Source organism: Epinephelus lanceolatus, chromosome 3, assembly GCF_041903045.1.
Source record: "Epinephelus lanceolatus isolate andai-2023 chromosome 3, ASM4190304v1, whole genome shotgun sequence".
Classification (NCBI taxonomy): Eukaryota; Metazoa; Chordata; class Actinopteri; order Perciformes; family Serranidae; genus Epinephelus; species Epinephelus lanceolatus.
This window is the reverse complement of record NC_135736.1, coordinates 50,623,477-50,636,381: the sequence shown is the minus strand read 5'-3', so window position 1 is coordinate 50,636,381 and position 12,905 is coordinate 50,623,477. Positions and strand designations below refer to the sequence as shown.

At 43.3% G+C, this 12,905-nt stretch overlaps 1 protein-coding gene across 13 annotated transcripts in view; it reads right to left on the bottom strand.

Moving 5' to 3' along the window:
* LOC117255886 (spectrin beta chain, non-erythrocytic 1-like) overlaps window positions 1–12,905 on the bottom strand; it is a 78,530-nt gene that overhangs the window by 12,427 nt on the left and 53,198 nt on the right. For all 13 annotated transcript variants that reach the window (XR_013490813.1, XR_013490808.1, XR_013490811.1 and 10 more), the window contains 9 exons: window positions 11,330–11,554; window positions 8,930–9,019; window positions 7,307–7,585; window positions 5,862–5,992; window positions 5,534–5,738; window positions 4,635–5,009; window positions 3,636–3,880; window positions 3,414–3,552; window positions 390–474 (listed from right to left, as the gene is read on the bottom strand). Coding sequence is in view for 2 of the 13 variants with exons in the window: in XM_078166563.1 (XP_078022689.1) it covers window positions 390–474; window positions 3,414–3,552; window positions 3,636–3,880; window positions 4,635–5,009; window positions 5,534–5,738; window positions 5,862–5,992; window positions 7,307–7,585; window positions 8,930–9,019; window positions 11,330–11,554 (1,774 nt within the window). In the remaining 11 variants the exon portion in view is untranslated. The remainder of the gene's footprint in view (window positions 1–389; window positions 475–3,413; window positions 3,553–3,635; window positions 3,881–4,634; window positions 5,010–5,533; window positions 5,739–5,861; window positions 5,993–7,306; window positions 7,586–8,929; window positions 9,020–11,329; window positions 11,555–12,905) is intronic.

Here is a 12,905-nt window from a genome sequence, read left to right as displayed (position 1 = left end):
AGAGGTGGATACAAAGGGGAAGGAGGACAAAGTCAGACGCCCATCACTGAATGTGTTGTTGTGTTCTCAGTTTGTTCACAGAAAATGAAACGTTGTGTTTTCCGTCTGTCCTCAAGGTGAGGTGAAACATGTGACACAGATCAAACAGCGCTGACACTTCCTGTTCTGATGAGTCGACCAAACCACCCGCAGCGTTTCCTGATTGGTCAGAAGATGCTTGGTTAAAGGACAGCCAGCGCCTGAGGAGTCTTCATCAACGCTGAGTCACCACTGCAGCATCCAATCAGCTGTCAGCCTGCAGGGATGCAGCTGTGATGTGACCTCTGACCTCTGTGTGTGTGTGTGTGTGTGTGTGTGTGTGTGTGTGTGTGTGTGTGTGTGTGTCTTACTGAGTCGTAGCCACTCCCACCGGTCCTCCCACTTGTCAATCATCTCTTTCCTCTTATCCGTCAGCTGCAGCAGCTTCTCTTTTATCTGAACACAAACCACAACACATGATGTTCTACCTGTATCACATGATGTTCTACCTGTATCACATGATGTTCTACCTGTGTGTCACATGATGTTCTACCTGTGAGTCACATGATGTTCTACCTGTATCACATGATGTTCTACCTGTATCACATGATGTTCTACCTGTGAGTCACATGATGTTCTACCTGTGTGTCACATGATGTTCTACCTGTGAGTCACATGATGTTCTACCTGTGAGTCACATGATGTTCTACCTGTATCACATGATGTTCTACCTGTATCACATGATGTTCTACCTGTGAGTCACATGATGTTCTACCTGTGTGTCACATGATGTTCTACCTGTGTGTCACATGATGTTCTACCTGTGAGTCACATGATGTTCTACCTGTGTGTCACATGATGTTCTACCTGTGAGTCACATGATGTTCTACCTGTGTGTCACATGATGTTCTACCTGTGAGTCACATGGTGTTCTACCTGTGTCACATGATGTTCTACCTGTGTGTCACATGATGTTCTACCTGTGTGTCACATGATGTTCTACCTGTGAGTCACATGATGTTCTACCTGTGTGTCACATGATGTTCTACATGATGTTCTACCTGTGTGTCACATGATGTTCTACCTGTGAGTCACATGATGTTCTATCTGTGTGTCACATGATGTTCTACCTGTGAGTCACATGATGTTCTACCTGTGAGTCACATGATATTCTACCTGTGTCACATGATGTTCTACCTGTGAGTCACATGATGTTCTACCTGTGAGTCACATGATGTTCTACCTGTGTGTCACATGATGTTCTACCTGTGTGTCACATGATATTCTACCTGTGTGTCACATGATGTTCTACCTGTGAGTCACATGATGTTCTACCTGTGTGTCACATGATGTTCTACCTGTGAGTTACATGGTGTTCTACCTGTGTCACATGATGTTCTACCTGTGTGTCACATGGTGTTCTACCTGTGAGTCACATGATGTTCTACCTGTGTCACATGATGTTCTATCTATGAGTCACATGGTGTTCTACCTGTGAGTCACATGATGTTCTACCTGTGTGTCACATGATGTTCTACCTGTGTCACATGATGTTCTATCTATGAGTCACATGGTGTTCTACCTGTGAGTCACATGATGTTCTACCTGTGTGTCACATGATATTCTACCTGTGTGTCACATGATGTTCTACCTGTGAGTCACATGATGTTCTACCTGTGAGTCACATGATGTTCTACCTGTGTGTCACATGATGTTCTACCTGTGAGTCACATGGTGTTCTACCTGTGTCACATGATGTTCTACCTGTGTGTCACATGATATTCTACCTGTGTGTCACATGATGTTCTACCTGTGAGTCACATGATGTTCTACCTGTGTGTCACATGATGTTCTACCTGTGAGTCACATGGTGTTCTACCTGTGTCACATGATGTTCTACCTGTGTGTCACATGGTGTTCTACCTGTGAGTCACATGATGTTCTACCTGTGAGTCACATGATGTTCTACCTGTGTCACATGATGTTCTATCTATGAGTCACATGGTGTTCTACCTGTGAGTCACATGATGTTCTACCTGTGTGTCACATGATGTTCTACCTGTGAGTCACATGGTGTTCTACCTGTGAGTCACATGGTGTTCTACCTGTGTGTCACATGATGTTCTACCTGTGAGTCACATGATGTTCTACCTGTGTGTCACATGATGTTCTACATGATGTTCTACCTGTGAGTCACATGATGTTCTACCTGTGTGTCACATGATGATCTACATGATGTTCTACCTGTGTGTCACATGATGTTCTACCTGTGAGTCACATGATGTTCTACCTGTGTGTCACATGTTCTACCTGTGAGTCACATGATGTTCTACATGATGTTCTACCTGTGTGTCACATGATGTTCTACCTGTGAGTCACATAATGTTCTACATGATGTTCTACCTGTGAGTCACATGATGTTCTACCTGTGTGTCACATGATGTTCTACATGATGTTCTATCTGTGTGTCACATGATGTTCTACCTGTGAGTCACATGATGTTCTACCTGTGTGTCACATGATGTTCTACATGATGTTCTACCTGTGTGTCACATGATGTTCTACCTGTGAGTCACATGATGTTCTACCTGTGTGTCACATGATGTTCTACCTGTGAGTCACATGATGTTCTACCTATGAGTCACATGATGTTCTACCTGTGTGTCACATGATGTTCTACCTGTGTGTCACATGACGTTCTACCTGTGTGTCACATGACGTTCTACCTGTGTGTCACATGATGTTCTACCTGTGTGTCACATGATGTTCTACATGATGTTCTACCTGTGTCACATGATGTTCTACCTGTGAGTCACATGATGTTCTACATGATGTTCTACCTGTGAGTCACATGATGTTCTACCTGTGAGTCACATGATGTTCTACCTGTGTGTCACATGATGTTCTACCTGTGTGTCACATGATGTTCTACCTGTGAGTCACATGATGTTCTACCTGTGTCACATGATGTTCTACCTGTGAGTCACATGATGTTCTACCTGTGAGTCACATGATGTTCTACCTGTGTGTCACATGACGTTCTACCTGTGAGTCACATGACGTTCTACCTGTGAGTCACATGATGTTCTACCTGTGTGTCACATGGCGTTCTACCTGTGTGTCACATGACGTTCTACCTGTGTGTCACATGATGTTCTACCTGTGTCGCATGATGTTCTACCTGTGTGTCACATGATGTTCTACCTGTGTGTCACATGATGTTCTACCTGTGTGTCACATGATGTTCTACCTGTGAGTCACCAACCAACCAAATTTTTTCTTGTTAAATTTAAACATTTTTTTGTTCCATAACCTCTGACTTGTTGAATTAGACTCCTCCCACACAGCTGGTGGTTTGACACGTGTGCTGACGGCGTGCTCATGGTCGCCCTCACCTCCTCTGAAGCGTAGTGTTTCCGGGCCAGCAGGGCTTTGCCCAGCTCGATGCAGGCTGTGAAGCTGTCGTTTCGGGCATCGATCTCGGCCTTGATGCCCTGATGGTTGTTCATCAGCAGCTCCACCGACGACACGTCTCTGAACAAACAAACAAACAAACACATTTGGTTTATCGCCACTCCCGTCCAACCACATGTTGGCGCCGGGCAGACTCGATGTACCTGGGGTTCTCCTGGGCCTCGATGAGGCGGATCACATCCTCCATCCATAGCATCAGGTCTCGGACCATGCTGAAGAACCTGAACTTGTCGCCGGTGTCCAGGAGGCGGAGCCTTCGTCCGTCGCAAGCCTCCAGCAAACTCCTCCAGGCCTCCAGCACCTCGCTCTCCCTCCGCTGGATGTCGTCAGCTTTATCACCAGCGTACGCCGACTGAAGGCGCACCGCGTCCTCCTGCAGCTGCCTCACCTGTACACAGGGTCAATGGTTCCCCATAAGCCCACTGTGTCCCCGTAAACCCACAGCATCTCCACAGACTCACCATGTCCCATTAAACAAGTGTGTCCTCACAGACCCACTGCTTCTACATACACCCAAAATGTCCACATAAACCCACTGTGTCCCCATTAACACAGTGTGCCCCCACAGACCTACTATGTCCCAATAAATCAACGTGTCCCCATACACCCACTGTGTCCCCATAAACACAGTGTGTCCCAATAAATCAATCTGTCCCCATACACCCACTGTCTCAACATATACCCCATTTATCTCAATAAACCCACAGCATCTCCATAGACCTACAGTGTCCCAATAAATCAACGTGTCCCCATACACCCACTGCATCTTAATATTCAATTCAATTTCAATTTTATTAAAGCCCAATATCATAAATCACAATTTGCCTCACAGGGCTTTACAGCATATGACATCCCTCTGTCCTTATGACCCTCACAGCTGATCAGGAAAAACTCCCCAAAAAAACCCTTTAACGGGGAAAAAATAAACCCCAAAATGTCCCCATAATAAACCCACTATGTCCAAATAAACCAATATGTCCCCATACACTCACTACATCTATATAAATTTGATGTGTTCCCTATGGATCCTTCTGCACCCCCATAAATCCACCGTGTCCCAATAAACATATCTGTCCCCATACACCTACTGCGTCCCCATAAACTCACTGTGGTTCCCATTAAGTCTGTTAGCTGTGACTGACCTGTGTTTCCAGGGCCTGTATGTCATGCTCAAAGGTGGTGTGCATCCTCTGTAGCATCTCCACCGTGTTCTGGTCACGTCCGACCTCCTCGGGCAGCTTCTTCTGTTTATCCACGATGCGCCCCAGGATCTCCTTGGCATCGTGGTAAAACTTGTGGAGCTCGAAGGAAGCCGCAAGAATCTGCGTCCTGGTGTCAATGAGCTCCAGCAGGTCAGCCCAGGCTTCATTCAGGCCGTCCTTCCACTCTGCCACTGTCGCTGCATCGCCATGACCGGCGTTGATCAGCTCGTCCGCCAGACGGTTGACAGCATCCACGCGCTCCTGACCGATGTTCCCAGTGTCCCGAGCGAACTCCCGAAAACGTTCTTGCAACATCTGAGTACGAAGCACACAGGCCAGAGGTCAGGTCATAGCACTAAAGATGATAATACCCTGGGGTGTAGTATTTGTAGTAATAATGGTAGTAGGTGTGTTGAGAGTCGAACAGATCTTTATAAAAGTATTAATACTGCTACTATTATTAGAAGCATTCAGTAGTAGTAGTATTCACATTAAATACTGTAGTACCACATGTGGTGAAAGGATTTACAGTCCTGTCTGAAATATTGTAGTGGTGACAGTAGTGGTAGTATCAGCAGCAATTATAGCGCTCGTGTGAGCTGACCAATACGACCGTGGTAATATTACAGTACCAGTATAGCATTAGTGGTAGTGTCTGTGAGACAGGTCCAGTTAGTAGTAATCGTAGTGGCAGTATCAATGTAGATACCAGTGGTGGTCGTATAACCTACAGTGATCTGTCTGTAGTCAGTCATGAGATCCAGCCACCACCTCCCGCTCAGTCAGCGGTCGTCTTGGCAGTGTCAGTGGTATTAACAGTAGTATCAGCAGTGACGTACAGTAACATGTTCGTAGTCCTGTCCCAGCTCGTGCGACCCAGCCACCACCTCCCGCTCAGCGATCCACTGCTCCAGGTCGTCCACCTCCCGGTTCAGCTGGAAGAGGCGGAGCCTCTCGTCCAGTTTGCCCCGCCTCTCCTCTGATAGGTCCTTCAGGCCTGCGTACAGTTTGTCCACCTGAGACTGACGCATGCTGATTCGCTCACTGAGACACACAGAGACAGTCCTGTTAGTGTTTGAGGTTACCGCTGCGTCAATAATCAACACAGTAAATAAAGTTACAATCATGACTGCAGCGTTGTGTCACTGCATGTCCTCAACAACACACCTCTCAGGATGTCCGTCAGCCACCAGGCCTCGGCTGGTCTTGGACAGCAGGTGAACGGTCTCGGCGTAATCCTCCACCGCCTGCTCCACAATCTGATGCTTCTTCTGCATGGTGACAGCGCTCAGCTCGTCCTAAAATTAAATAAAACGAAATCAAACATGGATTTAATTCTTCATAAAAATACATGAGGAGGACCATGCGATACAGGGACAGAAAACGACGGTAAGAGGACGTTGAGTTGACACCGTTTTCTGTAGAAAGGACCTCTCTTTATTTCTACTCTCCTGTGCTCCTTTAGCGTATTTTATTTTGAAGTTCTTATTCTGATCAGTGCTCAGTGGACGTGTTCTCTTTACTCAGCGTCTCATAGCTGGACGTCCTTGTGACACCTGACTGACGTGAACATGTTTATTCAATGAACTACAGATGACACAATATTCATAACATTATATCTGAGCATAAAGTACAGATGTGGAATATTTGTGTTTAAAGTCCCCTTGACTTCAGTTAAGGTGTACCACAAGGGTCCATTCTTGGTCCTCTTTTATTCACAATTTATTTACATTTTATTGTACTTTTTATGCAAATGATACTATTTTATAAACAACTGGTTCTTTTCTTAATCTGCTTCTGATACATTTCATGGTTCCTGTGTAGATATTATTTTCGAACACAGATCTCTGTACTGTACTAGTATTTTTGTTTATTGTGATGTCTTTCATGGAGTATCTTGAAAATAATTCAGAAAACACATTTTGAGGCAAAAGATTTTAAAATATAGAAACATAAACAAAAATATATCCTAACACTCCGACCGTTATTTGAACTGTGTACATCATTTAGTTTTTCAGATATGCTTGTTTTTGGGAGCAGAGTGAAAATATGTTTTGACGGATTCATCATTCATTCTTCAGGTGCCGCAGCACATTTCTGCACCACATGTAACGCAGCGAAAAAGCATCATTACGAGTGTAAAACGCAATGATGACGAAGAAAGAAACCTTAGCTTTCTCCTGCAAAAATGATGAATGTTATGTCATATAATAATGACGACGTATATATACACAGGATTATGTAAACAGCAATCTCCTGCAGTCATTTTGGGGACATACCATGTTTGCACAGCAGGTAAGGTAACACAAGGTCAAAACTGGATGATGAAGAGGACAGAAGCCTTCCCTCTGTGCTGCTAAAACAATCAATGTTCTGGTTATTAACAACGATCAAACGTCTGCAGGAGGTCTGTTTTTCAAGGGTTAAATAAAGGACAGAGTTCACACTGTTTTCTTTAGAAAGAACGTCTCTATATTTCTGCTCCGTCAGCGTATTTCATGTTAGTTTAGATGTGCTTTAGAGGTTCATACAGCTTTTATAGTGAAAAACATCAGGAAGTGTGGAGTGTTGGTGTCGGTAGGTCTAATGGAGTTAATGAGAGCATGTCTAACCTTGGCCTTCTCTTCCGACATCATGTACAGCTCCTGCTCGCTCATCCAGGCCTCAGCCTCGGCGGCGTCAAAGTAGTACTGCTGGGCTTTGTGCGCCTCCTGCAGCCGGCCATGGCGGCCCTCTGCCTCCTCCATCAACTGCCTCCACAGCTCCTGCAGAGCGGCCAGACGCTGACGGATCACGTCTGCATTGGAGGAGTCGTCTTTCAGGAGGCTCTGACTGCGATCCAGGATGTCGTCGATGCGAGGCTGATGACCCTGGATCTCCTTCTGCAGAGTCTGTTTGCATTGATTATTGATTGACTCACAACTGCACAGTTCAAAATGATTCTTGGAAACAGTGGAAATCAGAAAATCAGAAAAAGAAGAAATGTGTCACCGCTGATGAGGAAATACAGCGAGTGCTGGACGGAGCAGTGAGTGACAACAACCCCGCCCACATTTAAGAGGACTGTCTGAACACACCGAGGGTCTAGGTACCATGTCTGAAGGCTTACTGCTGGTTCCACAGGTGCTGGACTGAAAGGGTTTGGTGAAATTGGGCTTAGGTGTCTTCAACAAGTGTCTAAATGAGACTACAGAATGTCATCACGCTGAATGTGACTTTAATGCCTGGTTGTGGTGGTGACGTTAAGTCATGTGACCGTGGTGTAGTTTGTTTACAGCCTAACGTTAGCTTTTTTCTTCTGATGGTTGAATTTATTCTTCAATAATCCTTCAGTTCATTAGTGAAGATCATCTCACTGAACAAAACCTGAAGCATCAGAAATGTTTATTTATTTTCTGTAATAATCCAAAATCCAATGAAACAATCTGATTGGCTGTTTGACGAGGGAACCGGTGCAACGCTAACTTCAGGGTCAGAATACAGAAAAGCATCAGGTTTTCTTGTGCTGTTCTTTCTAAACTGAGCTGTGGTTACAGTTACTATATACTGTTGTGATCAAGGCTGATGATTAGCGCACAACTTTCACTAGTTAGCGTGCTAGCTACACTTTCACTTAAATCGTAGCCTTCTTTGATGTTTTTGACTTGCAGCTGTTGCTGGTATGTGACAAAATTTCTTGTAGGAGCCATGAGAGTTACTCCTTTGTTTCTGGCACCAAACAACACAGCAAGACAACCTTTTCAGTGGGTTAATAACCCATAAACATAAATACGTAGACACCACATTGACTGTGTCAGCCCGTTGTAGCAATATGTCAGCATCGCCGCTATGTTGGAGAAGGCAAGACTTGCCTGTAAACAAATGACAGCGAACAGAGGAGCTGTGGTTTCCGGATTAAAATCTCTGTTATGTTTATGTCTCTTAACTGATTTCGATGAGTCGTTTTTATTGTCATGGGTTTGAGATCTACGCACGGCGCCCAGTGGGGCATCTATGTTTCTGTAACTATGCTGTACCCTACGACTGTGAGGTGATATGTGTTTACCTCACCAGCTAACACGATGATGTAATAATGAGGTCAACATTAAAAGGGTCTACTGAAAACTTTTCTGTATTTATGTTTATTGAATTTATTGTGTAGAAACCAAAACAAATTCTTTACATGTGAAAACTGTCTTGATTCAGATTTTAGGACCCTAAGATCAGGTCTGACTTGTTCTGTCTGGTTCTCTCACCTGGTTCTTCTTGATGAGCAGCTGGACGGTCTGCAGGTTGTGTCCATGGTCGGAAGACGTGGCCACGGCCATCCTCTCCTGAACCCACAGCTGGAAGACAAACTCACACTGTTAATAACACTGTCCTCCTGAGGGGGGTGCTGTCCACTGACTTTGACATTTTGACTGGTTGGGACATTACAGAGAAAGAATTAAACAACGTCTCTGATAAACAACTGAAAGTCCTCGCACTGGTTTGTTCTGTAGCTTCGTCCCTACGTGGAGTTTATTCAGCCGCCATGAAATTGCAGACGTTCAAACTCTCCATGCTGCTAACCGATTATTAACCGTTATTTTCATCACTGATTCATCTGCTGATTTTTTTTCCCCAGTGAACTTCAGAAGAGTTATATCATCACATTTCATATTTAGAAATGTTCCAGCAGCTTGTTTTGTCAAGCTGAAGGTCAAACACTTTTCATTTACTGTCATAAAGACATAAATATTCACATGAGAAAAATGACTTCAACAATTCATCAGTTACAAAAATGTTAACGACACTGATGAAGTAATCCATTCACTGTTTCAGCTCTAGCTGACCTAAAATTAAAATCAAATCAAACCATGGATTTATTCTGTGTTAAAATGCAGGATGAGGATCATGTGATTAGGGTCGCAGTGGTATGAGATTTTCACTGTATGATGACGTCTCAGAAAATATCACGGTTACACGGTATGACAGAATTATTATCAGTACCGGCCCACTAGATGACTTTGCACACCTGATACTGATGCACCTGTGAAGGCTGAGAGGTTTTTCCACCCCGACCAGAATACAGTTCTCTAAAATAACAATAAATACTAGATATTGAACATTGTACAAAATTTTGTCCAACAGCAGCTTCGGTTCAAAAGAATCTGTATCAGACTTCTGTCCTAAAACAATATGGGTGGAGCCCTGCTGCTGAGACGCTGACTGAATGTGGACAAACTGAGACATACTGTTGAATTTGCACATATTTTTTGGAGGATATCGCAGCCGTTAATCATCTGTTGTTGTTAGTGGATGAACATATTCAGAATCTTTCCACTATCCAACTTGAGATCAAATTGAGCTGTACGTGGGCCAAGAACTAAACTGAGTTTGATGCCACTGCTCTAAGGGATAAAATAAGAAGGTTTTCGGTGTGGTTAAACAAACACACGTTTAATAACTATGGTTTAAAACCCTTTTAAAAATAACTCAAATAAAGGTGAAATTCTTCATCCAGTTGCAATTTTCAGTACCATGGACTGTTTGATAACCGTCAATGTTCTTACCACAGAATACCTCGAGACAGGTAAACTGCTGCAGTCCAACATGTCACACAGTTTAACAGACAGAAAAAGTACGAGGTATTAGACCATTTTTGTAAATAGTATATATATATATATATATATATATATATATATATATATAAAAACTTTTTATAATTTCTTTTTAATAAATGTTTTTTTCACAAGTGTATTAAATTTATGAATAACATGGTAAAATGCATCTGTGATTGACTGATTAATAATATTATTCCTGTATGTATTTTGTAGGTCTCCAGATAGCCTCACTCCTATTGGAGGACAACCTTTAGGATATGCTATAAAAAGAGGGACGGCCCCTTACTCTGTAAGCCTGATGAAGCCTCCTACGTGAGGCGAAATGTTGCTCATTTGTTTGGTGTGGGAATAAAGCACGGGAGCAGCAATACATCGTGTGTGACAAATCTTGATTTTCTTAAGTTTTTCCTTTGATGTCAGCACCGATTGGAAAAAGTTTATTCAGAGGATGTGCATTCTTTATATTTGTTTCAGAAAAAGTACGAGGACCAGTTGACACTGTTTTCTGCTGTCTCCTGCTCCGTCAGCGTATTTTATTTTGAAGTTAATATTCTGATTGGAGCTCAGGTGACGTGTCTCCTGTACTGATAAACGTCTCATAGCTGGATGTCCCTGTTCGACGTTAACGTCTTAGTTTAATAAACTACAAATAACACAATAATATTAATAACATTATATCTCAGCGTATGGTACAGACATGGAATAATTATATTAAAAGTCCCCCAGATGTTAGTAGAGGTGTGCCGCAAGGATCCATTCTGGGTCTCTTTTAATCACCTTATATTTACATTTTTAATTTGTACATTTTTATGCAGATGACAATATTTTATACGCTACTGGCTCTTCTCTGAATCTGCTTCTGAATTTCATGTTTCCTCTGTAGATATTATTTTTTACACAGGTCTCTCTAGAAAAAAGAGTCTATTAGACATATTTAAATAACAGATGAAATAAATAAAATTACATCATCTTTAACATGAGCTGGGTTATCTTCTGATTTCTGTGTATCATGTTTCATAATAATAGACTCTGTTCTTCGGGTGTACGTACAATCTCGTCTTCCACGTCTCGGTTGAACTGGTGAATTTCTCTGGACTCCACCAGGAAGTTTTTGCGGCGGCGCAGCGGCTCCAGCAGCTCCTGGAACTTCCTCTCCAACAGCTGCCGCCGCCCATCCACCTCGTCTGTGTCCTTCACCTCCTTACCCAGAGCCTTCACCTGGCTCTGCAGCTCCACCACCTCCCGCTGACGCACCTCCACCTGGTTCTCCAGCATCTGCCGGAGAGGAGGGAGCAGTCAGACTCACACTACTGCCAGTGACACTGCTGCATCTACCACAGGAGTCCTGATTAAATTACAGCTAAGGCAGAATTTATACTTCTGCATCAAATCAGTGCCATAACCTAGCCTGACGTGCACCTCCCCAGATATGTGACTCAACGTCACAGTGACGCAGACCTCCTGTCTGTCTCTGTGAGCTGAAACCATTTCCCTCAGTGGAAACAAAGCTTTGATTTACTTTAATTTCACAGATAAGAAACAATAAATTGTGAAGACAATAAAGCCTCCACACACTGTGTGTGATTTATCCTGGCTGAAATATGAGCAGAGAAAATCTCTGCTAGCTGCTAGGCTAATCTATACAATGTAAAATGCCATAGGCTTGTGCTAATAATGTTAGGATGTTGTATTTGTGGGGAAAATGTGTCCAGATAAAGACAAGTGTTTGTCTGTGAATGCTGCGAGTTATAGTGAAGCTGATTTGTGTTTGACACTGTCTCTATTAAGCCATGTTTAATGTGTGTTTACTGTGTGTTTACTGTGTGTTTTGAATCAACTAAACTTTACAGCACTTCACAGAAACATCTGCCGCCGACTAGTGTTTTGGAGGTGTAACTGCAGTAGGGCTGGGGCGACGTGTCAACATCGTCGACGTCATCGACTACGTAAATACGTCGACGCAGCAGTGCTGTGCTATTGTGCTATGGCCTACTCAAGTGCTGGTTTTTGTTATTAATGTGACAACGCCTGAACGCAACACAGGCTGCGCTTGATTGACTGTGTAAACAGTACCGTGCTGTGGGTTCGGGCCGAACTCTGCCGTGCACATTACAGAGAGCAGAGGAGAACTGTAAAGGTGCGACCATGCAGAGACAGAAATGACATAAGATAAATAACATAAGGCTCTTTAGTTAGTTTAATAAAAGGACAAGGTATAGACCTGTTCTATAGGAAAGGGCCCTAAACTGCAGAGTGACACAGACACATCACTGCACAAGTATAAATGCTCACAACAGTGTAGGCTACAGCGTAGGGTCTGCAGCACAAGTATAAATCCTCCTTAACAGTAGTACTACTGTCAGCACCAACAAGGAGCGTATTCAGACCATAATGCTAACACCTGGACTGCTACTGATTATACTACTACAACTGACAATACCACTACTACCCTTTTAGTAACAGCACTATTTATAGTGAAGCTATATTTAATGGTACGAGTAATCAGCGGTCTCTGGATCCTGTATTATCAGCACAGTGTAAGAGTACTAATACCAGTGTATCATCAGTAACAGTACTGACACTGCAGAGAGGCTCTTCAGAATATTGTTATGAGTTTAAATATAAC